General features: G+C 56.2%; 4 protein-coding genes across 10 annotated transcripts; 2 read left to right on the top strand and 2 right to left on the bottom strand.

The window, feature by feature from the left end:
• The first annotated feature begins 456 nt into the window (after window positions 1–456).
• On the top strand, window positions 457–6,350 carry ALDOA (aldolase, fructose-bisphosphate A). Of its 5 annotated transcripts, none has more exons than XM_069569917.1 (10): window positions 765–817; window positions 2,198–2,259; window positions 3,264–3,390; window positions 3,478–3,689; window positions 4,539–4,593; window positions 4,724–4,884; window positions 5,219–5,302; window positions 5,420–5,594; window positions 5,759–5,958; window positions 6,048–6,350. In XM_069569917.1, exons 3-10 carry the CDS (start codon window positions 3,279–3,281, stop codon window positions 6,141–6,143), a joined length of 1,095 nt encoding a protein of 364 aa, XP_069426018.1. In that variant the 5' UTR covers window positions 765–817; window positions 2,198–2,259; window positions 3,264–3,278; the 3' UTR covers window positions 6,144–6,350. The 5 variants fall into 5 exon arrangements, with proteins under 5 accessions (XP_069426013.1, XP_069426015.1, XP_069426018.1 ...); XM_069569916.1 differs by lacking the exon at window positions 765–817 and adding an exon at window positions 1,748–1,909; XM_069569912.1 differs by lacking the exons at window positions 765–817; window positions 2,198–2,259 and adding an exon at window positions 457–534.
• Window positions 6,351–8,834: 2,484 nt separating this feature from the next.
• Window positions 8,835–17,090, top strand: PPP4C (protein phosphatase 4 catalytic subunit). The gene is made up of 9 exons (XM_069569918.1): window positions 8,835–9,017; window positions 9,249–9,410; window positions 13,050–13,101; window positions 14,049–14,099; window positions 14,315–14,416; window positions 14,994–15,167; window positions 15,257–15,383; window positions 16,365–16,554; window positions 16,646–17,090. The coding sequence occupies exons 2-9, from the start codon at window positions 9,313–9,315 to the stop codon at window positions 16,773–16,775; spliced, it is 924 nt and encodes a 307-aa protein (XP_069426019.1). The 5' UTR covers window positions 8,835–9,017; window positions 9,249–9,312; the 3' UTR covers window positions 16,776–17,090.
• A 411-nt stretch (window positions 17,091–17,501) lies between these two features.
• TBX6 (T-box transcription factor 6) lies at window positions 17,502–22,305 on the bottom strand. Its single transcript, XM_069569911.1, has 8 exons — window positions 21,443–22,305; window positions 21,121–21,358; window positions 19,954–20,221; window positions 19,727–19,873; window positions 19,563–19,633; window positions 18,467–18,540; window positions 18,201–18,384; window positions 17,502–18,107 (listed from the first exon to the last, which is right to left on the bottom strand). Exons 1-8 carry the CDS (start codon window positions 21,558–21,560, stop codon window positions 17,894–17,896), a joined length of 1,314 nt encoding a protein of 437 aa, XP_069426012.1. The 5' UTR covers window positions 21,561–22,305; the 3' UTR covers window positions 17,502–17,893.
• Window positions 22,306–22,706: 401 nt separating this feature from the next.
• On the bottom strand, window positions 22,707–26,739 carry YPEL3 (yippee like 3). 3 transcript variants are annotated; one of them, XM_069569993.1, is made up of 5 exons: window positions 25,943–26,739; window positions 25,094–25,276; window positions 24,944–24,987; window positions 24,621–24,729; window positions 22,707–23,204 (listed from the first exon to the last, which is right to left on the bottom strand). In XM_069569993.1, exons 2-5 carry the CDS (start codon window positions 25,208–25,210, stop codon window positions 23,115–23,117), a joined length of 360 nt encoding a protein of 119 aa, XP_069426094.1. In that variant the 5' UTR covers window positions 25,211–25,276; window positions 25,943–26,739; the 3' UTR covers window positions 22,707–23,114. The 3 variants fall into 3 exon arrangements, with proteins under 3 accessions (XP_069426094.1, XP_069426093.1, XP_069426095.1); XM_069569992.1 differs by having other exon boundaries at window positions 25,841–26,108; XM_069569994.1 differs by having other exon boundaries at window positions 25,822–26,097.
• Window positions 26,740–27,074: the final 335 nt, after the last annotated feature.

Below are 27,074 nucleotides of genomic sequence, written 5' to 3'. Positions count from 1 at the left end.
AATGGCCTGCCCAGCTCACCGACCTGGGAACCAGCAGTGGAGAGCCTGGCTCCCTGAAGAGCGGGACTCACAGAGCCCTTGGCCAACAGGACGGCAGCCCCTTGGCAGGGCCAGAAGAGAGAGGGGCTGGTGCTCCAGCAGGTCCCCCTGCCCTTGACTCCCCTTCCCCAAGTAACTGATCATATTTGAAGGTGAGGTTGGGGGACACTGCTCACCATCCAGAGCATGGGACAAACTTGACCCTTGACTATCTGTAGGGTTACCCCAGGCACACCCTGTCCATGGACTCTTGGTTATTTTGAGGTGTGACTGTAGTGCCTGCCTGTGTGCTCTGCCTCTGAAGAATCAGGACAGCCCTGTGAGGCCCAGAGTCAGGGGATGGGGGGTCTGAGGAGGAGGCAGGGAAGGCCACAGGTCTGCATCCCCTTACCCGTCCTTCCTTCCTCACAGATTGCTGTCCAGAGATTTACTTCTCTTGACAGCCTGTTGAGGGCCTCAGTCTGGATGTCCAAGGAAGAAATCTCTGAAGTACCGGTGAGTGGGCAGGGGGCCCTCCCCGCTACCCCCAAAATAGGCAGGCCCACAAGCTTCTTCCCCATCCTTCACTTTAGGCCCCACGCTGGCGTGAATGTCAGGGGCTTCAGGTTTCCCTAAATATAGGTCCCTGCCAGGGGATCTGTGGTGAGCAAAGGGCAGGGGTCACCGGAGAAGGTCGGTTGGGGGGAGGGCGGGAGCTGCCTTATAACCTAGTCCGGGCGGGGCCTGGCTCACTCGCTGCTGACCAGGCTCGCCAGCGCCTTTGGCTTCCTCCTCACAGGTGGGCGCCAGTCGGACAGAGCGGGGTTGGGGTTGGCCTGAAGGCTCCGAGATTTAGGAGGGGGAGACCCGGCCGGTAGGATGGGGAGGCTCGGAAAGAATGTGGGAGCCAGACAGCCAGGGGGCGGATTTGATTTTGGAGAGGGAAGTCGGCGCCAGGGAGAAGTTTTGCAAGCACTCTGGCCCCATATCCCCAGACTTGCTCGGGCCGACTGGCGGCCCGAGCGGGTTCCCGCCGGGTCCGGCTTCCCGCGGCGGGCGCGTGCGCACTCGCGGGCCACGTTGGCTCTCCCGGTCCCGGGAGCCGGACCTGCCGGGATGTAGCGCGGACGCGGCGGGGATACCCGCCGGGCGGGATACCCGGAACCGCTGCCGGCTCGCGCTCCGGGAGCCTGCCCGCGCCGCCCTCTCCTGCGCCCGGGCGGGCAGTCCCCGGGCCCCTAGATTCGGTTACAATGTGACACTCGCTGCCTCAGTGCCTCCGGAAGCTGGGGCTGCCCCAGATCGCCCGATGGGCCTGCGGGAGGGAAGCTGAGCCTCGCTGTTTTCGGGCTCTGCCACCCGCTTTTCCTCCGAACCCACCCCATTCCCATCTCCTCTGGGGCCCCAAATTCGGCTGAGTCACGGCGCCCCGAAGCACGCCAGGCGGAGGGGAGGGGGGTCGGGGGAGGAGAGGAGTGGGGGAGGGCCCCGGCGACCCGCGGGATGTGGCCCGAGTCACGTCCGAGGGGTAACGAGGGGGAAGGGCTCGGGTTCTCGCCGGACAGTCCCCGCCCAAGCGCCGCCTCCCGGCTTCGCCCTTCGGGGGCGGCCTTTCGCACATTTCCTCGCCTGCCATTGGACGCCGGGGCGCCTCCGGCCCCCTGCAAAGGGAAAAACCCGGCGCGGGGCGGAGCGGTGCCTTTATAAGGCCCGGCACCACCTCCTGCCCGCCCGCCCCCGCGCCCCGCCTCAGGAGTAGAATAGGCTGCGTTCCTCTTGGAACGCGCCGCCGAACCGGAGTCCTGGTGACGAGTGCCGCGTTCCCTCCCTCAGTCCACTCCGCCAGCCCTCCACCGCTGCGCCCCGCCAGCCTGCCCCTCTCCTGTGCCAGGTGAGCGCTCCCCGCCACGTGCGAAGGTCAGGGAGGGGGTCGTGGCGAAGGATCCCGGGGGCAGACGCGGTCGGGGGTCCGCACGGAGCCCCCCAACCCGGCCCCAGCATCTTCCTCCTCCGCCACCACCCACACGTTTGCTCCTAGCCCGGCCTCCCCGACTCTTCCAGCCTGAGCTCCCTGGGTTTGCTGCGCAACGCAGCAACCGCTCCGCGCGCTGAGTCACAGCGGGGAGGAAGGAAGCCAGGCGAGATGAAGGGCCGTTCCCCGCTCCCCTTTTCTTGTTAGGACTCCGGGTGCAAAAATGACGGCCCCTTTGCCTCTGCAGGGATCCTAGGAGGCATCGAGAGGTGGGAGCCAGCTCATTTACTGCCTCAGGGTTCCCAAAAGCGGGTGGTTGGTCCCTATCCTGGGAGACCGGTGCCCCTGGCCAGGAGGGGAAACCTCTTGGCAGCGCATGAAGCCCCATTAACACTTTCCCTATCCTTCCTTATCGGGTGACCTTGATTCTGAGCCTGGAACAGCTGCAGCCGCGGAGCAGACAGGAGCATTTTCAGGGGAAGGGGTGGGGCGCTTGCCTCTCCTCCACGTTGTCTTACCCTGCATGAGCAGTGAGGCCAACCCTCACTCCTTTCCTACGCGCCCCCCGCCCCCCCGGGCTAGGTTTCCTCCGCCGCCCTTTTCTGGGCTTCCGAGGACCACCCCACACCGCCACCTTTTTCCTAACACCCCCCCCCCCGCCTTGGGGGAGCAGCCTGACCTTGGGGTGTCCTTGAGGCAATGGAACCTGGGCCAGCCCTGGGATCTCAGGTGGATTGGAAGGAACACTCGTATCACAGCGAGAGATCTGAGTTCTAATCTCAGATCAGGCCCTTGGGTTGCTGTGTGGCTTGATACACAGCTTTTTTCCCTTCTCTGGCTTCTTTCAGATGAGAAGGTTGGGCCTGCTGCCTTCCGCACAACTTCTAATTCCAAAATACTCCGGTTTGGTTTTGCTTCAGGGCAAGGTGACCCCCATGGCACAGCGCAAGCCAGAAGGGTCCGGCTTCCACATGACCTGCCTGTCCATGGCTCTGGCGTATTCCTTTAGGCCAGATGCCAATATACAGCCCCACCCTCAGCTGGGTAACACCCAGAAACAAACAGAGTTAGGAAAGGTACAGGAGGCAGGCCTACTATAGGGAAGTTGGGTGTAAGGGAGAGCCTGGGGCAGGAAGTGCCCCGAGACCTGCCGGGAGTGGGGCAGGGGAGGTAGGAAGCCTTTCCCCTGACCTCCAGGCAAGGGGCCCTGCTGGTTGGGAGACCAGGGGAAGACTCCACTAACTAGCCCTCCCCCATGTGTCTCCTCGCCCAGGAACTGACAGGCACCATGCCCCACCAATACCCAGCACTCACCCCGGAGCAGAAGAAGGAGCTCTGTGACATCGCTCACCGGATTGTGGCTCCGGGCAAGGGCATCCTGGCTGCAGATGAGTCCACCGGTGCGGGCAGGGCACAGGGGGAGGAGGGCCCAGGGGGTGGGGTTGAGCGGCTGACCCCTTTAATTCCCATGTGATGCTTTCCTCCAGGGAGCATTGCCAAGCGACTGCAGTCCATTGGCACTGAGAACACTGAGGAGAACCGGCGCTTCTACCGCCAACTGCTGCTGACCGCCGACGACCGCGTGAATCCCTGCATCGGGGGCGTCATCCTCTTCCACGAGACGCTCTACCAGAAGGCTGATGATGGGCGTCCCTTCCCCCAAGTTATCAAAGCCAAGGGCGGCGTCGTGGGCATCAAGGTGAGGGGGCTAGGCCTTGGGGTGGGAGATGTGAGATGAATGCGCGTGTGCTAAGTCGCTTCAGTCATATCCGACTCTTTGCAGTCCTATGGACCATAGCCCACAGCTTCCTTTGTCCATGGGATTCTCCAGGCGAGAATATTGGAGTGGGTTATCATGTCCTCCAGGTGATCTTTCCCACCCAGGGATCGAACCTGCTGTCTCTTATGTCTCCTGCATTGGCAGGCGGGTTCTTTACCACTAGCACCACCTGGGAAGCCCAGTGAGATGGATGAGGGGCAAGGAAATCCAGGATAACAGGCAGGGGTCGGGGTGGGGATGAACTGGGTGGGGAGACTTGGGTGGAGTCTGCCCCGATCACCTCCAAATTGTGTGTAAGAAGCCAGTAACTTATGGGACTTGCTTGGCATTTTAATCCTTGTGATTTTAAAAGCCACAGGTTATGTTTATATCATTGAAAAACCAGAAGCTCAAGGCCATGAAGTGTTTTGCTCACACTTAGTAAATGGTAGAATTCAAGCTCTCTGTGTGTGCCTCTTGGGACCAGATACCATGGCTAAGTGAAACACTGGCAAACCAGAAGGATACTTGAGAGATGAAGTAAAGCTGGGACAGGGTGGGGCTACAGAGGAGAAAAAGGCTGTAGAGCAAGAGTTTTTGTTGTTGTTTTTTAAATACTATTTATCTGCTGTGCTTGGTCTTCGTTGCAACACCCAGAATCTTCGATCCTCGTTGCAGAACACGGGTTCTTTAGTTGCGGTGTGTGAGATCTAGTTCCCTGATCAAAGATTGAAAAAAGGGCACCAGAGACCACTTCCCATCCTATCTTGTTGCCCTCCACCCCAACAGGTAGACAAAGGTGTGGTACCCCTGGCAGGAACAAATGGCGAGACAACCACCCAAGGTGAGAACCGCTTAGTTCCTGGCCCTACCAACCAGCCCACCCTGGTCGGTACCCCCCTGGGTGCCCAGGCCAGGTGGGAGCCACCTGCCCCCTCCGCTGGCCAGCTCTGACCCCTCTGTCCCCTCTTCAGGGCTGGATGGGCTTTCGGAGCGCTGTGCCCAGTATAAGAAGGACGGAGCTGACTTTGCCAAGTGGCGTTGCGTGCTGAAGATCGGGGAACACACCCCTTCTTCCCTCGCCATCATGGAAAACGCCAATGTCCTGGCCCGTTATGCCAGCATCTGCCAGCAGGTGGGCCTGTAGGTCCCCAGCAGGCCACGACCCACCTGATTCCATTCCAGTGTGTCAGCTGGCCTGCCACCCATCTGCCAGCTTATCCCAAGGCTCCGAATCCTCACCAAGCTCCAGGCTTGGGTCCATGAAGGGCTCTGCAGGCAGAAGGGCAGAATAGGGATTATGTGGGTGGATCTGAGGAGACAGCTAATCTCCTCCAATCTGTTTTGAATTGGGGAGGGCTGTGTAGCCAGGAGTCCTGGAGATAAGATCTTGGTGAATAGCTGTGGAGGGCTGGAGGTGGGGCTCTGGGTTAGGAGGCCTCACTGCTACCCTGTTCCTCACCCCACAGAATGGGATTGTACCCATTGTGGAGCCCGAGATCCTCCCTGATGGGGACCATGACTTGAAACGCTGTCAGTATGTAACCGAGAAGGTAGGTGGCCTGCCAGCCTGGGCAGTGAGGTGGGCTAGGGAGGTGGGCCGGGGCCCCTGGGGTGACCCTCGTCCCCCCAACTCCACCTCACCCCACTTCGGTCCCACCCTGCTGTAGGTGCTGGCTGCTGTCTACAAGGCTCTGAGTGACCACCACATCTACCTGGAAGGCACCTTGCTGAAGCCCAATATGGTAACCCCAGGCCACGCCTGCACCCAGAAATATTCTCACGAGGAGATTGCCATGGCAACTGTCACGGCACTGCGCCGCACAGTGCCCCCCGCTGTCCCTGGTGAGACCCATTCCTCATCTTGACCTCTGGGAGGTAGATGGACTTACCCGTGATCCTTGTGCCCATATGGTCTTGATTTCCAGGTCAGCTTCTAGGGCCTTCTTCCAGTCCCCTGGGTTGCTTGACTACAACCCCTCCCCCCATGTCACCCCCTCATTCTACAGGTATCACCTTCCTATCCGGAGGCCAGAGTGAGGAGGAGGCATCCATCAACCTCAACGCCATCAACAAGTGCCCCCTGCTGAAGCCGTGGGCCCTGACCTTCTCTTATGGCCGAGCCCTGCAGGCCTCTGCCCTGAAGGCCTGGGGTGGAAAGAAGGAGAACCTGAAGGCTGCCCAGGAAGAATACGTCAAGCGAGCCTTGGTAAGGATGGAGCAGGAGGCGGGCAGGGTCCTGGGGTGGACCGGATTCTAAGAAGGGACCTTCTCACTGTGGCTCCTCTCCCTTCTTAGGCCAACAGCCTTGCCTGCCAAGGAAAGTACACCCCAAGTGGTAAGGCAGGGGCTGCAGCCAGCGAATCCCTCTTCATCTCTAACCACGCCTACTAAGCCAACGTGTTCTAAGGCTGCCCCCTCAACACTCCAGGCCCCGTCCCCTCCCACACTCACTCTTGAAGAGAGGGGCTTCATCTGGGACTCCAGGCTGCTCTTTCCCGTCACTCTTGCCTCCTTGTGACATTGGTGCCTGGTGTTGTCTGTGTACGCTAACTCCACTGTTTCCAGCCTACTGCCAATAAACAGCTATTTAAGGGGGAATCTGGTGTGCATGTCTGTGATCTCTAGGGCAGGGGAGGCCTGGGGGAGGTGGCAGAGCCCAGAGAAGAAAGAGCCCTTGCTTTATTTCTTTCTGAAGCAGAAAAGTAGGTGAAGGAGATGGACTCCTTTAGTACTCTGTTTGATGCTTACCCGGGGCTTCATGAGAAAAGCTTGTGGATTTTCTTCCAACCAGCCAGTGCTCTGCTCCTTCTACCAGCAGCATCTGATAAGGCCTTTACAGTTAGGAAGTGTGTGTGCAGCCTCCTTAGGAGGCTGCAGCCTCAGCCTCAGTTTTAGGCCCAGAACTCACAGGTATAGAAGGCCCCTGTGACATACATACAAAAAATAGCCACTGACAAAAAGTAAGCTGTCCTGAATCTGTAAACTGGGCAACATAAGTATTCTATGCTATGCTATGCTAAGTCACTTCAGTCAAGGACCCAAAGATGAGTGTTTCTTGAAGAGATGAACGCGATTACTGTTGCTGCTAAGTCGCTTCAGTCGTGTCCGACTCTGTGCGACCCCATAGATGGCAGCCCACCAGGCTCCCCCGTCCCTGGGATTCTCCAGGCAAGAACACTGGAGTGGGTTGCCATTTCCTTCTCCGATGCATGAAAGTGAAAGAGGGAAGTCGCTAAGTTGTATCCGACTCTTAGCGACCCCATGGACTGCAGCCTACCAGGCTCCTTGGTCCATGGGATTTTCCAGACAAGAGTACTGGAGTGGGGTGCCATTGCCTTCTCCAAAGTATTCTATAGGAGTATGCTATTACCAATTCGTCCTTAAGACATCTTGCTGGGAAATGTATTGATTGAAACAAGATTATGAATGCATATCCTTAATACGGTTGAGCTCATCAGTCTTCCCATCTTTAAAAGGAGAAGGGCTGACTTCTGAGCTGTGGAACCCCTTGAAGAACCTGGGATCCTAACACCCACATCAACAACAGACTGACAAATGTGTACCAACAGAACTGTGGCGCTCAGGTTCCAGGTTAAGAATTGAACCTCTGTGGCTTCTGCACTCAATGCAGCCAGAATGAGGGTCCTGCACTTACCCTATGTCATGCCTGGAACCCTTCCCCATTCACCCAGGCTGTGGAGTATACTAACGACACCAGATCTTTTCAGGTATTAAAGATTCTAGTCATAGCCAGGGACTGCATTAGTCCTGCCACTGCCCAAATTTCCTGATGTGAACTCTTTCCTGTCTGAGTGCCACTCTAGAGGAAGAAAAAAAATTTTTCATCTTTCTGATCTCTGCACCTTCTGAAGTCCTACAGTCATCTGCATAGAAACCTAGCACCTCCTGGGAGTTGTTTGTCCTTTCCCTTTCTCTGCACATTTGCATTTGTTGCCTACATCCAAAACCGAGCTGTATCTAGTGTCCCTTCAAATCGGCCAGCCTCACTACTGTACCTAGCCTCACTCAGCTCTCTGTGAAACAGTCTGAAGTAAAGCAAATAAAAATTGAGGGTCCATAGAAGATAGCAAAATGGACATTCCAAAAGGCCTCTGGCACCAAGAAATTTGTTGAAAGACCAGTCACTTCCTCTGCCTGCAGCAAGAAACTAGGGAAGCAGAGGACTTCAAATGCCAGTTTAGGGTGTTTTTATAAAGTTTATAACAACAAAGTGAACACCAGAAAGAGTAAGTGGCAGAAGGAGAAGAAATTAGAACTTAGGACACAGCTTCCTGGGTTCAAATCAACTTTGATTCAAATCCAAAGCTCTTAGCTATGCAACTGTGAACAAGTTACTTCACCTCTTTTAGCCAGTTTCCCTCTCAGAAAAACCAACACAACTGTAGACAATAAGCAGCTGAGTTCAAGGGATCATTCTGGAATCAGGGAGGTCATGTTGATTGAGGTATACGCTTGGTGTGGGGAAGGTGGAGTCCTTTTGGCTTCTAATTTCAGAGGTCCCCAGGGCAGATTTCTCTGGGGCTCTGGAAAGAGACTAGAATTCCTTCACCCACTGAACAAATACTTATGTATGCCAACTGGGTCCAGCCTTGTTCAAAGTAAGCCCTGGGCTGCAAGTGTGAACAGGACCAAGTTCCATCTCTCACGGATTGTAATGGGGGAAAGTGAAAGTGTTAATAGCTCAGTCGTGTCCAACTCTGCGACCCCATGCACTAGCCCACCAGGCTCCTCCATAAGATTTCCCAGGCAAGAATACTGGAGTGGGGTTGCCATTCCCTTCCCCAGGGGCTCTTGCCAACCCAGGGATCCAACCAAGGTCTCCTGCATTGCAAGCAGATTCTTTATCACTTAGCCACTAGGGATCAGTACTAGGGGAGGTCCATTAAAACAGGTAAACAAAAACTTGTAACCTAAAGCTACAAGGCGGTGGCCCGGCTTACTGAGTTTGAGGTCCCTATCAGCCTTCCCGGTGCCAATCAGCTTAGCCTACCACCACTTCCGCCCGCTCCTTGCCGATATCCGGTTCCTCCGGCTTATTGCCCTTCTTAGGCTTGAGGGGGTGGGGTAAGGGCGCGGCGCGGGAGTGGGAGTGCGTGTATGACGCCACATCCGGCTCGGGGCGGAACTGATCTCCCGCTGCTTCCGCGGCGGGGCCGGAAGTAGAAGCGGTGGTGGCGGCGGCCCAAAGCGAAGGGAAGGAGGAAGAGAGGGAGCCCGAGAGCCAGAGCCGGAGTCGCCGCGGCGGTAATCGTCGGAGAACCCTCTAGGCCACCGTCCCCAGCGCGGGCCCGCGGAGTTCGACGGGAGTTAGCGGGGGGCGGCCCGGGCTGCGGGACGCTGGGGGCCCCAGGGCCGATGTGAGGGGAGGCGGGAGTTCGAGGGGGTGCCGGGCCAGCTCCAGAATCGAGTTGCCCCCGCTGACCCGGCGCCCCCTAGGGACACTCTGATCCGCGGGTTCATCTTCGCTTTTACCAGGAGACCCCTGTGCGGTGCGGAGGGGGCGGCAGCCCCGGCTCTGACCCGCGCCGGGGGGTGGGCCATGGCGGAGATCAGCGACCTGGACCGGCAGATCGAGCAGCTACGGCGCTGCGAGCTCATCAAGGAGAGTGAAGTCAAAGCCCTGTGCGCTAAAGCCAGGTGAGCCCGGTGGCTCCGGGGAAGAGAGGTTTGGGGTTTCGGCCTGGGGTAAACCCAGCTGAAAACTTTGGGTCTGGCTCATCCTGGAAGCTTTCCAAAGAGGAGCAGAATAGGGCCTCTTCCCTCGAGAAGCTACCAGCCTGTTGGGTGAAGACAGGCCTGGAGAAAGGTACTTGAAGTATTAAATGATGTGCTTTCAGTGGAGTTAAGTCTAGAAAATACTTAGGAAGCTCAGGGGAACAACCTTGTCTGGGGGGCAATAGAGAATGTCTCTTGGAGGAACTGAACTTTGGGATAGACCTCGAAGAATAAGATGATAAAAGGAGGTGTCAGCAAGAACAGGAGTTCAAGGCAGGAAAGCTAAAGCCTCTGTGGTTTATAGTATTCTTTTAATTCCAGTAACAGCCCTAAGAGGTGGGTGGAATTGATCCCATCTTAACCAGTGAGGACTCTCATATTCAACAGTTGAAGGATGGGTCCTAAAGCCAGTTTTCCCTGTCCTGTCCCTTTTTGGGCCATAATGCAAGAAAGTGGAATTGGATTACTCATATTGATTGTGGGAGCGTAAGAAATAGTAGTAAATAAGCCAGAGGAGAAATAAGCAAGGTGTGAAGGGAGGCCCAACTAAGGGTTCTGTGGGAAGTAGGATGAGGTAGTGGTTAAGAGCCAGGCTTTGGAAGGTGACGGCACTGGGATGGAATCAGCTTTACCACCTCCTAGCCATGTTGGTGATCTTGAGGTCTCTGAGACTGTTTCTTCTTCTGGAGATAATAAAGCAAGATAATAGTACTTACTAAGATGATTGTGAAGAGTAAGTTGGTGCTTGGAATGTGCTTAGACTTTGGTTAAATGTCAGTGTTAAACAAACATTAGGTGTTATTGTTCATACTTTGTGGGAAGAGGGTAGTGCTGATAAGGACAGAACTTACTAGAAAAGGTGGCCTTGAAAGCCGAAAATAATTTGGAGGGCTGATGGGGGCAGGCCCACTGAGGAAGGGCATTCACAGCAGGAGGAGAACAGGGATAGAAGTCTACAGGGTGTGGGCAGCTGTGAGGAGACCAGTTACCTGCCTCCTGAGGAACTGTCTGTGGCTTCTACACACTGGAGAACTGTGTGGAAATGGTCAGCAGAATTACCTCACTTTTTTTTTGAACAACAGAGCCGCTGTTCACCTCGCCTTATACTGGCAAAGACCTTATGTCCATTTCCTTCCCATAGCAGTCCTACAAAGTTGGAATAATTTTCCCCATTTACAGAATAGGAAGCTGTGATTCCTTGAAGCCTGGTGACTTGACCGAGGCCACCGATAAAGTGGCCATTGGGCTGTTTGTTGGGTTTTGTCTCACGAAGACCTGTCATGGCCAGGCAGGGCCTGTGTGGGTTTGGTGAACACACAGAGCCCTCTTTTAAATGCCCTCTGTGATCCTTCATGTTTTGCCAGCTCAAGATTTCCCTGACCAGAGTAGCCCCAAGATGTTTTCAGATATCCCTGCTCCCTCAGTCTTCATTGGCATTTTTTAAGGAACTTAAACCCATTGCTGCCTGGCACTATTCTTCTTCTTGTAAGTTTCATGCCCCTCACAAGGCCTGGGTCAGTGTGGTGGTGATAATAGCTAATGCTTGGATAGCGTGGGATTTTCAGAACAACAGAAATTATGTGTTCAGTCTTCATTGTTCTTTGCAGCCCTGTGCAGTGGGCAGGGCAGAGGTGAGTATTCCACAAAAGAGGAAACTGAGCCTCTTACCCCTGGTCTCACAGCTGATTGGAGGAGAAGCTGGTTTTGGATCCAGGTCTTTGACTGTCCTCCGCGCTCACTGACAGCCCGGCAGACATTTAGGCTCTGTGAATGGCAGCAGGGTGCTGCTGAGGAGTGGGAGGGCCCTGTCCAGCTCATGAGATGGAGCTGGGATGAACTCGGCTCGGGCCCGCGGTGGCCACAGTTATCCCAGGCCCAGTCGGGAAGAGGCCCATCTCAAGCATCTGGCCGTGGCCTCCTGGGGACCCACCAGGGCCCCAGGCTGAGACTGGTGGTGTCAAGAACTTTCATTTGCCCAGTGGATACCGAGACTCAAGGCCTTGAAACTGCAAAGGCCTGGGAGCTGCATTTGCTCCTATGAAAAACATCAGCAGTTGAGAACAGCAGAGGGTTTTGAATGAGGTGGTCTTCAGGATGAAGTATAGCTTTGTCACCTGTAAATGGTATGACCCTGGTCCAGTCATTCTTATGTCTCCAAGTCTGAAATTCTTGCAGAGCTCAGATGAGATTCTGCATATCCAGAGACAGCATCTCATTCTTTGGTCAATGGTCAGCAGTGAAAGTGAGCAAGTGTGAGCCCTGAGAGGGCTGATGCCGCGGCCTGGTTCCCACATTGCGCTGAGGCCTTGCCGGCACGGAGGCAGGTTTTGACCGAGTCTGTGGAAAGGGCTGGTGTAAAGTCTCAGGAGATCTGTTCTCTGAGTTCCAGCCACCCTCCAGCTTTGTGACCTGGATCCTGCCCCTTTTCTCTCTAAACCTCAGTTTCTTTGTCTGATGAGGATGGGAAGAACCTCCCAAGTCAGTTGGAAAAGTATTGTAAGCAGTGGTGTGAGGATGTTTGGTACAAGATGCAGGACAGGCGGGAGAGCCTGGTTGCTCTCTGGCCCCTTGTATCACCGCCAGTGGCTCTTCCCATTCCTGGAAACCAGGGCACACCTCCCTGGAGCTGCCTTAGTTATGCAGTGCACCCTGAGCCCAGGGAGCTCCTGGTCTGGTGGGAAGGGACTGGCCGAGAGAGTGATGGCTGAGCAGGTGCCTCCCACATCAGACTCGCTTAATAAGAGCCAGACCCCAGAGTAGGCCGCCTTGGTTCAGTTCCTGTCTGTGTGGCCACAGCCGCTTTCTTCATCTGAGCCGTGGGAATCATTATAGCACCTGCCTTTGAGGGTGGTGGTTTGAGTGCCCGCATCATCCATGCAGAACTTTTTTAACGACTGACCTGGCACGTGGTGCAAACTGCTGCGTCCTTGGCTCCTCTGATCGTCAAGGACGAAATCTGGAAGCACAGCGCTACTTAACATTGGGTGTCCATAATGGGCAGTGATTTACATGTCAAGCTCGTTCAGGTAGAAGTAGATCACACTGCAAGGAAAGAGGGAGCACAGAGTCCTCGCTTCCTCTGAACGATAGAAGAGTGGCAACAGCATATCGCCTTGAAGGTGGATCTGATGGCTGGCCTGCCCAGGGCACCACCCTTATGCCCAAGAACATTCCAGGGGAAGAAGGCCCCTGGGGTGGGGAGAGAGGGGCTGTAAGAGCCCAGCCAAGGCACTGTGTGGACAGGAGGAGGAGCTCTTGTCTTCTGGGAGTCGTTGCCAGATGTGTGAAAGGGAGCAGCCAGGAGGGTCAAGGTCAGGAAAGTCCTAGACTCCTTGGGAAGGCCTTGGATGCTGAACAAGAGCTGGGGCTTTGGCCTGTCAACTGTGGGGAACCACAGAAGGGTCTCGAACTTGGGGGCTGTGATTAGCCTTGCCTGGGGGAATTGTACACCTCCGACATGCCCTATGGAGGTTCACGCCTCATCCTCTCTTCCCCTGCAGAAAAGGTCAGAAATTGGGTTGGGCTGGCCCGGCTCTGGTAACTTTGGTCTTCTGTCTCCAGAGAGATCTTGGTGGAGGAGAGCAACGTGCAGAGGGTGGACTCTCCAGTCACAGTGAGTTCCCGCCGTCCCCCCACAGCCTAGCTCGGTCTGTTAGGCCTGTGGGCGTCCTCCTTAGTCTTGTGGGCTCCAGGGTCTACCCCTCATCCCTGGGAGCCCCATCTTCAAGAGAGCCTTGCTAGAAGAAATGGTGGTTGTGGGCATGGTCTTTGGAGTCACTGGAGGGATGCTCTTGGCCTGGGCAGAAGGACTCTTAATTTGGTGAGTGAGTGAACTCCCATGTGTTCCTGTGTGTTACTAGTGACTTTATTCTGGGTGTCTGGAGGGGAGTAGGGAGAGGAGGAGGCCAGGTTCTCTGGGAGCTGCAAGTCTAGCTGGAAAGAATTTGCTCTAGCTCTTGCCCACAGAATAGTTGGCACTCAGAGTGGGATGGGGGGATTGGGGTGGGAGAGGAGATTCTCGACTCTGGGAAGTAGAAGCTTTCAATCCAGGGAAGATCTCCTAGAAGAGGAAATGGTAACAGCTCCATATTCTTACCTGGAAGATTCCACAGACAGGAGCCTGGTGGGCTACAGTCGATGGGGTTGCACAGAGTTGGGCATGCCTGAGCATGTGCGCACACCTGCACGCACGCACACACGCTCTCTTGGCTTGGCCGAGACGGATAAGGACCTTCTAAAGCAGGGACTTCCAGGTGGCTCTTGCCCTCTGAGAGGCCCCACATTCTGTCTGTGGAGTGTGTTTCTCTAAATAAATCCATTTCTTACCCGTAAATAAATGAAGCCAGGACTTCCCTGGTGGTCCAGCAGTTAAGACTCTGTGCTTCCACTGCAGGAGTTGTGGGCTTGTGGGTTTAATCCCTGGTGGGAACTAAGATCCCATGTGCCATGCAGTGAGGCCAGAATTTTTAAAAAAAATAAAGCAGTAGGGTGTTTTTGAAGGACAGCCCCTGGCAGAAAGGCTTTCAGACTCTGAGTTCTGACCTGCCTCCTCACTTCCAGGTATGTGGTGACATCCATGGACAATTCTATGACCTCAAGGAGCTGTTCAGAGTGAGTGTGGGGAATGCCAGGAAAGGTGACCCAGGGGATGACTGCAAGACCCCTTTAGTTGAGAGTGGAGACTTTGGTGATGGGGTTGGGGGTCAGAGGCCTCTAGTTAGGTAGGCCCATTGTGGAAGAAGGGCCTCGACTTGACTGGAAATGGGCCGGTGCAGTGGGTTGGGGCGAGTTTAGGACCAAGCTGAACCTTCTTCCTCCCTCCCCAGGTGGGTGGCGATGTCCCTGAGACTAACTACCTCTTCATGGGGGACTTTGTGGATCGTGGTTTCTACAGTGTCGAAACGTTTCTCCTGCTGCTGGCACTTAAGGTGGGAACCCCCTGGCTTCTGGAGCCAAGACCTGGTCTGACTTGCCTGCATCCTTTCTGCCCTCATTTCCTGCGCCATCTGCCCCCAAGTCTTGAGCTGTGCTGCTGGTGATAGACCATTGCTGCTTGGGTGGTCAGGCAGCTTTCCTTGACTTGGGGGCATCTGATGAGGTCGAGGTGGGGGCGGCATCATAGCGGGAAGGAAGAGAGGCTCACCCTGTTCAGAAAGTGGCCCGAGTGGAGTTCAGCTGGATACAGTATCCATTGGTAGGAGAGAGGTCGTAAGAGGCCAGATAACAAGGTGCTCTAAATGTCTTGCTAAGGGCTTGGTCCGTACCTGGTGGATGAAGGAGGGACGGTTAGGTTTGTAGTTGAAGTGGGGGGTGGGAGGGAGTGAGAGGATTTGGCTTTGGATCCTCTGGAGGTGGGTCGGGGTGCCTGTGAGGTGAGTGTGGCACGATTCGGGCAGAGATGACCGGAATCTGGACTGGGGCGGTGGTGACGAGGGTGGAGCAGGGCTGGCAGACACGAGGACGTCGAGGAGGGAGGGACAGGCCCTGCATGGTGACTGCCTGCAGGTTCGCTATCCTGACCGCATCACCCTGATCCGGGGCAACCACGAGAGCCGTCAGATCACCCAGGTCTACGGCTTCTACGACGAGTGTCTGCGCAAGTACGGCTCAGTGACCGTGTGGCGCTACTGCACTGAGATCTTTGACTACCTCAGCCTGTCGGCCATCATCGATGGCAAGGTAGGCCCGCCGTGCAGCTCCCTGGGGACGGGAGGGCCGGCGGGGCTACAAGAGGCGCCGGGCCCCAGCTGGTCTTGCTCTCCTCGTAGATCTTCTGTGTGCACGGGGGGCTCTCCCCCTCCATCCAGACGCTGGACCAGATCCGGACAATTGACCGGAAGCAAGAGGTGCCCCACGACGGGCCCATGTGTGACCTGCTCTGGTCCGACCCTGAAGGTGAGGGCAAGAGCTCTGCTCTTAGCTTGGTGAGTGACCGAGGGGATCCTGTGGTTAGAGCAGGTGCCTGGAAGGGGTGGCCCTGGGCAGGTGAGTTTGGGGCAGAGTGGGGCTGGTCTTCACTGGCATTGGTGCTTGATGACCAGTGGGCTGGCATCCTCTATGAGGAGTGGGGATGAGGGTAGCTGGGTGCTTTGAGCTAGGGGGTTGGGGGGCATGTACGTCATACCTCAGGGGCTTGTTGAATGTGAATCATCAGCTTCCTGAATGTGAAGGGGCTGCTGCAAGGATCAGGCTCCCAGAATGATTGCCCCCAGAACCCACCTGCCAGTGCAGGAGATGTAAGAGATGCGGGTTCAATCCCTGGGTCGGGAAGATCCCCAGGAGGAGGGCATGGCAACCCACTCCAGTATTCTTGCCTGGAGAATCCCAAGGACAGGAGCCTGGTGGGCTACAGTCCATAGGGTCACAAAGTCAGACATAACTGAAGTCACTTAGCACGTACACACAAGGCGCCCTCATGTTGTGGGTGTTAGCTAGTATGGAGCATCGCCGAGATGAGAATTAAACCTCCCAGTACCAGTCTGGGCCTCTTGTGCTGTGACACCAACCTCCGCTCCCTCTCTGCCCTGTCCCTCCCTCAGAGCCCTGTCTCTGCCAGCTGGGCTGCCCTGAGTCATGGGTGCTGTCCCAGGTGCTTACTGTCAGCACCTCCTTTCACTCTTGCATGTACCTGTTTGGACAGTAAATTAGATGGTTGCTCTGATAATCAGGCAGCTCCAACCATCAGGAAATTCATTCTTCTTTGGAGCGTATCCGCTTCAGCATTTGCTGTCCTATCCCGAGGCTCCCTCAGAATACCTCTGGGCCCTGTGCTCTTGCCGCACAGGCCTCACTGGGGAGGGAGGCAGGCTATTCTGCGGAGGGCAGCGGGCAGCCCTGAGGACGCGCTCTCACCATCCTGTCCCTCGCTTGCCTCAGACACAACAGGCTGGGGTGTGAGCCCCCGTGGGGCTGGCTACCTGTTTGGCAGTGATGTGGTGGCCCAGTTCAACGCAGCTAATGACATTGACATGATCTGCCGTGCCCACCAACTGGTGATGGAAGGTTACAAGTGGCACTTCAACGAGACTGTACTCACTGTGTGGTCGGCACCCAACTACTGCTACCGGTGAGCTGCCTGGGCTGGGGAGGTTGAGGTAGGGATCCAGGCTGAGCCACGCTGTTAACACTGCTGCCCCCGCCTTCCCCCCGACTTCCAGCTGTGGGAATGTGGCAGCCATCTTGGAGCTGGATGAGCATCTCCAGAAAGATTTCATCATCTTCGAGGCCGCTCCCCAAGAGACACGGGGCATCCCCTCCAAAAAGCCTGTGGCCGACTACTTCCTGTGACCCCTTCGGCCCTGCCCCCCTCCGGCCCCCGGACCACTGTGACTCTGCCCTCTTCAGACGGAGGCTGGGCATGGGGGGAGCTGTCCCCGGCTTTGCTCTCCCTGCAACAGAGGGCACTTCGAGGGTGAGGACTTTTCTGGAGAGGCTGGGAGCCTCAGTTCCATGCTCCTCCTCCCGTCTCCCCACTTGAACCATGAAGTTTCCAATAATTTTGGTTTTCTTTTTTTCCTTCTTTTTTTTTTTTGGTTTTTAGATAAAAATTTTGAGAAAACAAAAAAAAAAGAAAAAAATTCTAATAAAAGAAGAAAAATGGTCTTTCGGTTGGTGTTGACTGGGTATGAGCAGTGGTACCGGCCTGGGACCTGGGATTTATATCAGGACTTTGATGCCCCAGAACCCTAATCCTGCCAGCAAGGTGAGGCTCAGGCCGGTTAGCTTGCCCAGAGCCTCCTGGTCCCCATCCAGTGACAGTGATCACTGCTGGGGGTTTCCTGAGTGCCAGGGAGAGGGCTGGGTTCTTGGGCAGCCCCGTTTAATTCTCAGAATGTCATGTCAAGACAGATTCCTCCATCTTCCTGAAGAGGAAGCAGACCCTGAGCATTGACTCAGATTCACAAGGTCAAGCAGCTGGAAATGACAAGTCTTGATTGGGGCCTGCGTCTCCTCACAAAACCTCTGCTCAACCAGCCCCACTCAGGGCCAAAGACCATAGTGTTTCCAGAGCACTGACGTCTTTCGAGTTTTATTAACAAAAATACTCTGGACCTGAGAACAGACCCGTGTGGCTCGCCCTGGGGAGGGGGTAGGACTTGTAGAGCCCAAGGGTGAGGCTGGGGGTGGGAGTGCTGGTCCCAGGCCCCATTTGGCCAGGCAGAGCCCCTCCATTCACACCGAGGTGAGAGCCTGGAAGGGGAAGCTGGCCCCAGCTGGACTCCCAGCGGCTTAGCCAGAGCTTTGAAGCCAGAGGGGGTGGGAGCGAAATCAAAGTGTGAAGTGGGGTGGGGGAGGCCCAAGGCAGCCATTTGGTGTGGGGGAGGGGGTAGTGGAAGTGAGGGGGCAACAGGCCTGGGGGAAGGGAACTGGAAGATGGGGAGGGAGGCAGGGGGCTTAGCAAAGGCTCAGTACATTGGTTTGGAGCCCACATCCAGGTAAGCCCCAGGCCCAGGGTAGGGCAGTGGGAAGGGGCCCCCTTGGAGGAAGTGTGAGGCAAAGGATGCTGAGGGTGCTGCTGCTGGGTATCCTGAGCCTGCTGGCCCGGGCTGCAGCTCCAGGAAGGCAGCTGAGTAGGGGGCTGGGCGCCCAGAGTCTGGAGCCTCCGGGAAGCTGGGATTCCTGAAGAGCGGAGAGGTATCAGGACAGGGGAGAGGGGACCACCCCCTCGTCTCAGCCTGGAACAGCCCAGCCCTGTGCCCCTGACCCACTCACCTGATTGGAAGGTGACTGGGGGCCCCGTGGAAAGCGGCAGGGTGCAGCAGGTAGGCCTCAGCACTGGGGCCACTGCAGGGAGGAGCTGGGGCAGGGGCAGCTTCCCCAGGCACTGGGGCCTGCTCTGGATCTGACTCCCGAACATCCCCACCCAGTGTGGAATCACAGGGACCACCTGGAGCATCTGGGGAGACAGAAGGGCCAGAGCGGGTTAAGGAGGATCGGCATCTCAGGCCTGGTCCCATCACCTCTGGAATGACATTCACCTCCACTCCCATAGCCTGCTGTGGCTGCCGGCTCTGGGCCCCGCAGTTTCCTCTTCACACGGGCGTCTCGCTCCCTGGGGGACAGTGATGATGATGGTGATGATGATAATGGTGATGATGATGGTAATAATGGCACTTACCAGGTGCCAGGCACTTCACCCAGGGACCCTATCAGGTAGGTGCCATTATTATACCCATTTTACAGAAGAAGGAATAGAAGGACAGAATTAAATGACTGGAAAACAGTAGTTGCTTAGTTGCTAAGTCGTATTGGACTCTCTTGTGACCCCATGGATTGTAGCCCGCCAGGCTCCTCTGTCCATGGGATTGCCCGGGCAAGAATACTGAAGTGTGTTGCCATGTCCTTCTCCAGGGGATCTTCCTGATCCAGGGATCAAATTCACATCTGCATTGGCAGGCAGGTTCTTTCCACTGGGCTACCCTGATAACTTGTCAAGAGCGATACTGTTACATTTATCATATTCATCAGGGTGATCCTTAAGTTAATATCTCTCTCTTCTGCCTGATTCTAAGTGTCTTGAGGGCAAGGGCCAGCTCTGAGGGGTTAGGGTTAGTTAGAAGAAGCTAATGTCCTAACCAAAACTTTACAGCCCACCATAATCTGGCTCCCTATTACCTCTCACTCCACACCAGCCATACGGTAGCATGCTCCTACCCCAGGCCCCTGGCATGTTCCCAGATACTCACATGGTTCCCTTCCATACTTCCTCCGAGTCTTCTCAAATGTCCTCTTTAGTGAGGCCTTTCCAGGACTCATCTCTCCAGTCCTGATCTTTTTGCTTTCTTTTCTCTATAGAACTTATCCCACATATCCCTAACGTATTTACTTCTCTTGTTTACTTGTCTGCTCTGCCCACTTGAGTCAGTTCCACGAGGGCAGGGGCTTTGGTTTGTTCTGCACCTTCACTGCCTAGAACTGTGCCCGGCACATAAGCAGGTGCTAAATAAGTATTTGTCACAGCAGTGAGTGACAACATGTGTTTACTTACATTGGGTTCCAGGAGTCCGGCACAGTGCCCGGCACACAGTCAGTAAACATTTGATGACAACGACTGAATGAGTGAATGATGCCCACCTCTTACAGTTTCGGCCGTTCTCCCGGAAGCCCTTGGCAAAGGGATTGGCTGCAATCTTCAGTTGCGTGATCTGGGGGCAGGGTCGGGGGGCACCACACACCCAGAGTCAAGACTCCTGCAGCCAGGGCAGGGTGATGCCACCCGCTCCAGCAGGGTCACTCACCCGTGGGTTCTGGTAGGCTGTCACGGAGATGAACGTGGTCTCTGGGAAGCGGAAGGAGGCAACGCCCCCCCAGTGTTGGCTGCAGAGCTGGGCAGCCCGCACCAAGTGTATGCGGGGCTGATACTTATGCATGGAGTGCAAGATCAGCTGAGAGGGAAGAAAGAGGTGTGACTCCCTACCCTGGTCCCACCCCAACCCTCATCGGGGGGTCCCAGCCTGGGCCTCACGTGGCCATGGGGGTCCAGTGTGCTGTTGGTGAGCTTGACACGGTGGAAAGACACAGGCTGCCGCATCCAGTGGGCTCCAGTGGCAGGGGAGTCCGGGTGAATGTAAACACGGTCAGGCAGGCGGGGCTCTGCCTTGCCGCTGGGCTCCCAGCGCCGGCCCTGCCAGCGGTAGCGAGCCGCATCCACTGGGACCACGTCCAGAAGAAACAGGTAGCGGGCCTCGGGGTCCAGGCCAGTGACTGATACTCGGCAAGCAGGGAACATGCGCCTGGGATGGGGGAAGGGACCAAAGAGTCCTGGAGCTACCCACGAGTCGGGGCTGAGCACAGCACCAGCAAGGCGGCATAGTCACTGGCTCATCCAGGTCTGTCACAGAGACTTGAGGAATGTGGAATCAGAACTCAGAAGGCAGGATCTTAGAGCTGTAAGCCTGTCTCATTCCATTTTACAGATGAGAAACAGGACAGACAGGTCAGGTGATGTGACCAGAGGCACACAGCAGGATAGGAGCAGAGTCTGGACCCCTAACCCCTCAAACTCCACTTGGAGAAGCAGAAGTGACACACTTTCCCCCCCAAAATCTTGCCAGGAGCCTTCTGCTCCCCACCCTGGTCTCCTTGCTTCATCTTTAGCACCAGAATCTACAGCTGCTGGACAAACTTGCTTCAGAGAAAATAAAAAGAGGACTCACATGCTAATGCCTGAGCTCCTGGGCTAGAGAAAGATCCACTGACCATACTGACCATATCCCTGCCTCCAAGGTGACCCCAGAACTAGTCACATACTGACCCCTGATCCTGGCCAGATTTCTCTGATGCTGGTCAGTGGCTGGTCCTTGACCCCTGTTATAGTCTGAATCCTGAATCTAGGTGCAGACTGACCCCTCATCTAGGCCACATACTAACTTAAAGCCCAGCTGGACTTCCTGTCCCTAGCCCAGAAAGATCCAGGACCCTTGTCATAGGTTAGTCCCTAAACCAGCCAGACCACAGACTGACCCTTGACCCTTGCCACAGAATGACCCCTGATCCAGGCCACAGTCACACTCTTAACTCAGGCAGAGCTCTAGCCCCCTTAGAAATCCCACACCAGCCCCATCACCAGGAACTCTGCTCTTCCCACAACAGGAACACACTGGGTTCTCTAACCCTGGCCCAGCCCCCTCACCTCCCAGCTTTGGTGATGATCATCTCTGTTCCCACGGAGTTGAACTCTTTCCACAGCTCCTGGTTCTCCAGGCTCAGGCTGACTCCAGGGAGTGAATGAAGGCCCTCTGGGGCTGAAGCGGGTGGCGGCTCAGTGCCCAGGGATGGGGGTAGTGGGGGTAGAGGTGGGGGAGCAGCCAGAGTTCGGGGAGCAGCCTCAATCCCAGAGAGGAAGCAGTCCAGTTTGGGAGTGTCCAGATCTGGAGATGGGAGGAGAATGAGGGGCCAGCTGAGGGCCACAGCCCCCACCCCAATTCCTACACCGAGCTCAATTCTCTGCTCACCAGGGTAGCGGTAGCCCTCTGCCAGGGCAGGCGGGAAGCTGGAATCTGCCCCAGGCTGGGGGGGCCCAAGGCGGTAGCCAGTCCCCAGGGAGGGGTACAACTCTCGTGGGTGGTACATGGAGTAGTCCTGTCTGGCCTCGGGACACGCTGCCTACAGTGCCCCAGTGCTGAGAGATGCCCCCTTTATAGCTCACAGCTCAGCCCCTTCCAGATCCAGGATCACAGCCCCTCCCCTCTTTGGGGCCCTGGAGTTAGGCTGGGGTGGAGACCCCTGGGGCCTGGAAGGGGTCCAAGAGGGGGCCGGATACCTGGGTACCCTCCCCTCCTCCCCTTCCCCCCAGGCTTCATTAGCCCCGACCCCCTGCCCCCTCATTACATAATTAACTCCTCGGCCTGATTGATCCCCGGGGCTCGACAGGGACGCAGTTTGGCGCTTCCGGCCAGCTGGTCCCCGTTCCCACGGGGGGAGCCCCGGCTAGGGATAATCTACTGAGGGGCGGGGCCTGGACCCTGGGATGGAGCCTGGAATCCTGGGGCAGACCTTGGCGCCCCAGACTTTTCTGGCAGGTGACCCCCCCGCCCCCCTTCACTTGGAGGACGAGACTTTGAGGGAGGAAGCATGACTGGAGGGAAGGAGCAGGGCTGGAGGGACGCGGCCTAAGCTTATTGATACGCGGGGCACTGGAGACCCCGAGGAGTCAGCAGCCGAGGCCTGAACGCTGGAGTCCTTCCCAGCTCCCATTCTCTAAAACCTCCAGCCTCGGCCAAGTCTCAAAAGTTTAGAGACGTTCACAGCTCGACGGTCTCCGACCGCTGACGCCCGGGTTTCCCAGAAGGTCCCGCGCTGGGGAACCCTCGGAACTACACTTCCCAGCAGGCCTAGCGCCGACGTTCGGCGCGAAGGGGACAGGCGGATGCCGCTGGGGCCGCTGGAAGCTGTAGTTGAGACGAGGTGGGCGGTGAAACCCTCCGCGCGGTTGCCTCCCGGGAGAGCTGCCTCTAGGCGGCGTCAAAACGCTTAGGCTGAGAAGATGCCGATCAGCTGAGGTCAAGGCCTAACGAGCTAGAAAGGGCGCCGGGATCTCTGCCGGCAGTGAGATCTGCCGCGGGTGCTAGAGAAGACAGCTGAGTCTCAGGAGCGAAGGCTCCCAGCTTTGACCGCCGTGCCTACCCCATGCCTCGGGGACTCAAAGGGGAACAGGTCTATAGAGGCAGGAATTCGCATCTGAGTACCCCCTTCCCGGATTCCACATGAGCCTGGGGCTGTCTCCACTCCATTGTTTTATTATGTACAAACGCTACAGAACAAGGGGAGCAGACACGCGTGGGGTAAGAGGGGCCCGGTGGGAGGAGAACGTCACGGGGCAGATGGTGCACTGGGGCCAAGAGAGCAGCACACAGGCCATATCTAGAGGGCAGGCGGGGTAGGAAGGGGTTTAAAAACGAGATCCAAGCCAGCCAGATCGCAGGGAAGTGCGGGGGTGTCGTCCACTTTGTCCACCTTCCGATCTCCCCCCAAGGTCACAGTGCATGCAAATAAAATATATGTACAGGAGCTGGATCCTTCCTCTGTAGGGGGCCTGAGGGTCCAGAGCTCCGTTGGGTGAAGGGAAGCCAGTGGCGCCCCCTGGCGGCCAGGCCGGGCTGGCGCCACATGCGTCAGGAGCAGGGGTCAGTCCCAGCCGTTGTCTTTGATCATGTGGTTGAGTTCAATGATGTACTTCCCCTCTTTGTACTTCTGGCTGCTCTCGAAGGCCTGTTCCTGAAAGGAGGGAAGAGGCTGTTATGCTTGGAGGTAAGGCAGGGCCTAACCAAAAGGGTAGGGGTTGGGGAGTGGATATGATGAGCCCCATTTTACATATGAGGAAACTATCACCCAAGAAACCAAGCCACCTCCCCACAGACACAGAGCTGGTAAATGGCAGGGCCAGGTATCTCACTAATAGGGGATAGACAGAACTCTCTGAGTGACAGGTACTTTTCAAGTATTAATACTAATGTTGGCTCCAATAGAGAGGATATGGAAGCTTCTCAAAAGTTCCAGGGAATACAAACTGGTAGCCTCAGGACCAATTTTGGCCTATGCATATGTTTTGTTCAACCAACAGAGTTTAATAAAAATAGCTTTCAAATACTAAAACATGGGGAAGGCCGTGCTCATTCCATTTGACCAGAATGTCCCCCTCTGGAGACCTACATTGCCCCTTTTGCAGATCCACAGAATCTGCTTGGCCCTGCAAGCACTTGAATTTTTGACCTCTGGATTAGGCCACTTCTTTATTTTACAGAGGTCCAGAGGGGGCAAACCACCTGTCCAGGAACACAGAGCAAATCTGTGGCAGGACCAGGGACTAACTCAGGGCAGGGTTCTGTCTCTGCCTAGGGCATTCACCTCCCAGAGGCACTACAGCCCCAGGAGATGCCCGAGGATTCCTGTCCCTTGCAATTTCCCAAGAGCATCTCCTTTTGCTGCATCTAATCTGATCCCCATAACAACCCTGGGTGTCAGGGGGGTCCCTTTATCTTCCACTACGGATAAGGAAATGAGAGGATAGTGAAATCAGACACTGAACAACCGCAGTGGCAATGAGGGCAGTGGAAAAGGAGGCTCATGGACCCAAACTCTATGTTGCTGTTGGGTTTTGGGCAACTTCTCTGATCCTCTGAATGGCAATAGGAAGCTGGGGGTCAAGGGTTTGAAGTTTAAAAAAGAGAGAGAGAAAAAAATGAGGATTCTGATCCCTGTTCTGTTACTTACCAGCTGTGTGACCTTGGGGAAGTTACCTAACATCTCTGGGCCTTCCTTTCTTCTTCTATAAAGTGGAGATAATATCAGACTACCTACAGGATTGCTGTAATGAGTGAATGAGATAAGATATGCCAAGCATATAACAGTGGCTGGCACATAAGTATTCAATAAACAGTCATTCTGATTATATCCTCATCTCAAAAATGGGAATGCTTGTGGCTGCGAGGAGAAGGATGAGTTAAGAGAAAAACCTTAAAAGCCCTTGTAGGATGTGAGAGGAGAGAACATTGTCAAGGAGTGAAAAGATAAGTTTGACTTGGGTGATTTGGACCTGTACACCCTGAAAGATTACCAGATGACTGCTTGTGAGGAGGAGGTGATGTGAGGTCAGGTCAAAGGCTAGCCTGAGGTCAGAGGTCACTGACTCACATATTTCCAGCCCAAAGTGGTCTTGCAGTTTTCACAATGGATGTCAGCGACAGCATGGAGGCCTGTCAGCAGCACCCGCTCCTCGGCTGGCCCGCAGCCCACGTTCACCCTGTGGGGACACAGGAGCAGTCCCAGGGAGGGTCCCTCCATCACAAAGCCCCCCTCTAGCTTGGATCCAACTGTATCTGTCCTTAGCACTCAAGAGAAGGGGAAGCACAGCTTCCTACCCAAACCAGGAGACTCTTGAGAGTGTCAGTATGATGGCAGGGGTCACAACTCACAACAGAGGTCAGAGAAAAGAAGATGGGAGAGTGGATACTCACACAGAGTTGAAGAGGTAGGCTCGCCCCTGACTGCCCTGGAAGGACTAAAGAGTGGGAGGGAGAGAGGGAAGGGGTGTCAGGGCTACTGGTGGGGAGCTGCCAGGCAGCCCCTCTAGTCTCCCATTCCAGCCCCAGCTGTGACCTGGTTACCTTGGAGATGAGGTCGTCGTGGTTGGCCAGGTGAGCGCGGCAGTGGGCACAGCTATACCTCCGGTGACAATCATCCAGGTAGGCCTGAAACGTCTTGGGCTTTGAAATCCGCACCATGGCGGGGGCCGGGGGCAGTGGCCCCACGCGGGGAGCGGCCCACGGGGAGCAGAGGGAGCCCAGTGCCTGCAGGGGACGGAGTGGGCTGTCAGGACCCCGGCTACACACAGGCAGGCACGCCCTGGGCCACGGGGACTCTCTCTGTCACACTTGGCTGCTGTCTTCTCTCCCCAGAGCCAGCAGCCTCTCCAGGGGCCAGAGCTCTCAGTTTTGACTCACGGAGGAGGCCTCAAGTTGCATCAACGGGGAAACTGAGGCTAGGAGGAGCCCCAAATGAGTCACCCACCTGCTTTCGGCCTCACCCCTGCTGACCTAGCAATTGAAACTGGAGGAAGGGGCTCCAGAATAGATGACTGTCAGTTCTCCGTTTAGGGGGAGCTTGCAAGGGGTTGGGGATTGTATGGTCCTTACGACCTCATCTGAACTGCAGGGGTTGGGGGCGACTTCCGTTGAGGTCCAGAGAGTTCACCTGGGGAAAGGATCCCTCACCTGGAGAAGGCAGGAGGCCTCACTGAGGGTGGAGGGTCATCTAGGAGGGGAGGGGCTCTTACCCGGGGGCGCTGAGGCCTTGCCTATGCCAAGGGGATCTTACCTCTATCGCGGAGCCTTACCTGAGACCCCGGGGCTCACCTGGGGAGCAGGGGTGGGGGGCGGGCGCCGAGGGAAGGGGCAGTCCTCGCCGCCGGGGCGGGGGCGCGGGGCGACGCGCAGCCCTGACGATGCGGTCCTCACCTCGCCTGGGCGCGCGGGGGTCCGGTCCGCCGGGGTGGCCTGGCCTGGGAGAGGGGGGCGCTCCTGGTGGGCGCCGTCCCCCCCGGCCCGGGTTCGCAGCCGCCGCGACTTGTTTACACCGAGACCAGCTGCTGCCGCCGCTGCGGCGGGAGGGGGAGGGGGCCGGCCTCTGGTCCCGGCGGCCGCCGTGACCAATCGGCGTGCAGTATGCAAATCAGGGGGCGCGTCACACAGTGGCCAGCGCAGGCCTGGGCTGCCCTTCCCCCTGCTCCCGGCCCAGGCCGGCCCGGAAATGCGGCTGCGGCCCGAAACCCAGCCGGCCTGCCCCACGGCCCGGGCCTGGTCGCCCACCTGGCCTACCGCGGTCCTCGAAGGGGTGAGGATCTGAGATACCTGACCTGACCTAGCATTAGGAGGAAGATGGTGTCTGGAGTGGACGCACGGCCCCGGGAAACAATAGTCATAATTATCTGCAAACGTTTACCCACTGCTCGTGCATACTCCCTTAAACCCCACAGCAATCGGAGGAGGTAGCTTCTGCTATTGTTTCCATTTTCCCCGGGAGCTGAGGTCCACAGAGGTCCAACAGCTCTCCAAAGCTTATCCAGCTGATAAAGAGGTGAAGTTGAGATTCTCACTTTGGTCCATGGTTCTTGCTATAGCACTAGGGACAGACTCTTGGATGGGAAGAGCTAAAGGTATCCATCCGTGTTAGAACCCCGGAAGCCAGAGCCTCAGAACAAGACCATTCCTACTGTTGTGCATCCCCTCTTCCAGGCAGCCTCCTCTGATGCCCTGCAGGGTTATCAGGCTGGGTTAGCTGTCTTCCCCTTTCTCACCTCGGAACTGGGTTTAAAATGAAAATGTTTAAGCATGTCTGCCATATTAGACTTGTCTTGTTCCTTGCCTTGGTCCCAGTACCCAGCCTGGCTTATAGTTGATAATCTTTGTGAAATATGTGATTCATTAAATGAATAGGGTAGTAGGGCTCCAGGGGGTGGAGGAATTGGAGAAGCTTCTGGAGTGGGAGACCTGGGAATGGAACACTGGAATGGCTAAGGTAGCAGATGGGCAGCCATGCCCATCCTCTGCAACCAGGTGAGGTAGGCTCGTTGGGGCAAGTCAGGGCCTT

Source organism: Ovis canadensis, chromosome 24, assembly GCF_042477335.2.
Source record: "Ovis canadensis isolate MfBH-ARS-UI-01 breed Bighorn chromosome 24, ARS-UI_OviCan_v2, whole genome shotgun sequence".
Classification (NCBI taxonomy): Eukaryota; Metazoa; Chordata; class Mammalia; order Artiodactyla; family Bovidae; genus Ovis; species Ovis canadensis.
This window is presented reverse-complemented; position numbering and strand designations above follow the sequence as displayed.

Bases quoted from the DNA above. Each gene is read 5' to 3' on its own strand.
- ALDOA (XM_069569912.1), top strand. From the start codon at position 505: ATGTCCAAGGAAGAAATCTCTGAAGTACCG. The intron at 535-3,263 runs GTGAGTGGGCAG...CTCCTCGCCCAG, and splicing joins AAGAAATCTCTGAAGTACCG to GAACTGACAGGCACCATGCC. The intron at 3,690-4,538 runs GTGAGGGGGCTA...CCACCCCAACAG, and splicing joins GCGGCGTCGTGGGCATCAAG to GTAGACAAAGGTGTGGTACC.
- PPP4C (XM_069569918.1), top strand. From the start codon at position 9,313: ATGGCGGAGATCAGCGACCTGGACCGGCAGATCGAGCAGCTACGGCGC. The intron at 14,417-14,993 runs GTGGGAACCCCC...GACTGCCTGCAG, and splicing joins TCCTGCTGCTGGCACTTAAG to GTTCGCTATCCTGACCGCAT. The intron at 15,168-15,256 runs GTAGGCCCGCCG...CTCTCCTCGTAG, and splicing joins CGGCCATCATCGATGGCAAG to ATCTTCTGTGTGCACGGGGG.
- TBX6 (XM_069569911.1), bottom strand. From the start codon at position 21,560: ATGTACCACCCACGAGAGTTGTACCCCTCCCTGGGGACTGGCTACCGC. The intron at 18,541-19,562 runs GTGGGCATCATT...ACTGTCCCCCAG, and splicing joins AACGGCCGAAACTGTAAGAG to GGAGCGAGACGCCCGTGTGA. The intron at 18,385-18,466 runs GTGAATGTCATT...CTGTCTCCCCAG, and splicing joins AGCAGGCTATGGGAGTGGAG to ATGCTCCAGGTGGTCCCTGT.
- YPEL3 (XM_069569993.1), bottom strand. From the start codon at position 25,210: ATGGTGCGGATTTCAAAGCCCAAGACGTTTCAGGCCTACCTGGATGAT. The intron at 24,988-25,093 runs GTAACCAGGTCA...CCCACTCTTTAG, and splicing joins ACGACGACCTCATCTCCAAG to TCCTTCCAGGGCAGTCAGGG. The intron at 24,730-24,943 runs GTGAGTATCCAC...GTGTCCCCACAG, and splicing joins GCCTACCTCTTCAACTCTGT to GGTGAACGTGGGCTGCGGGC.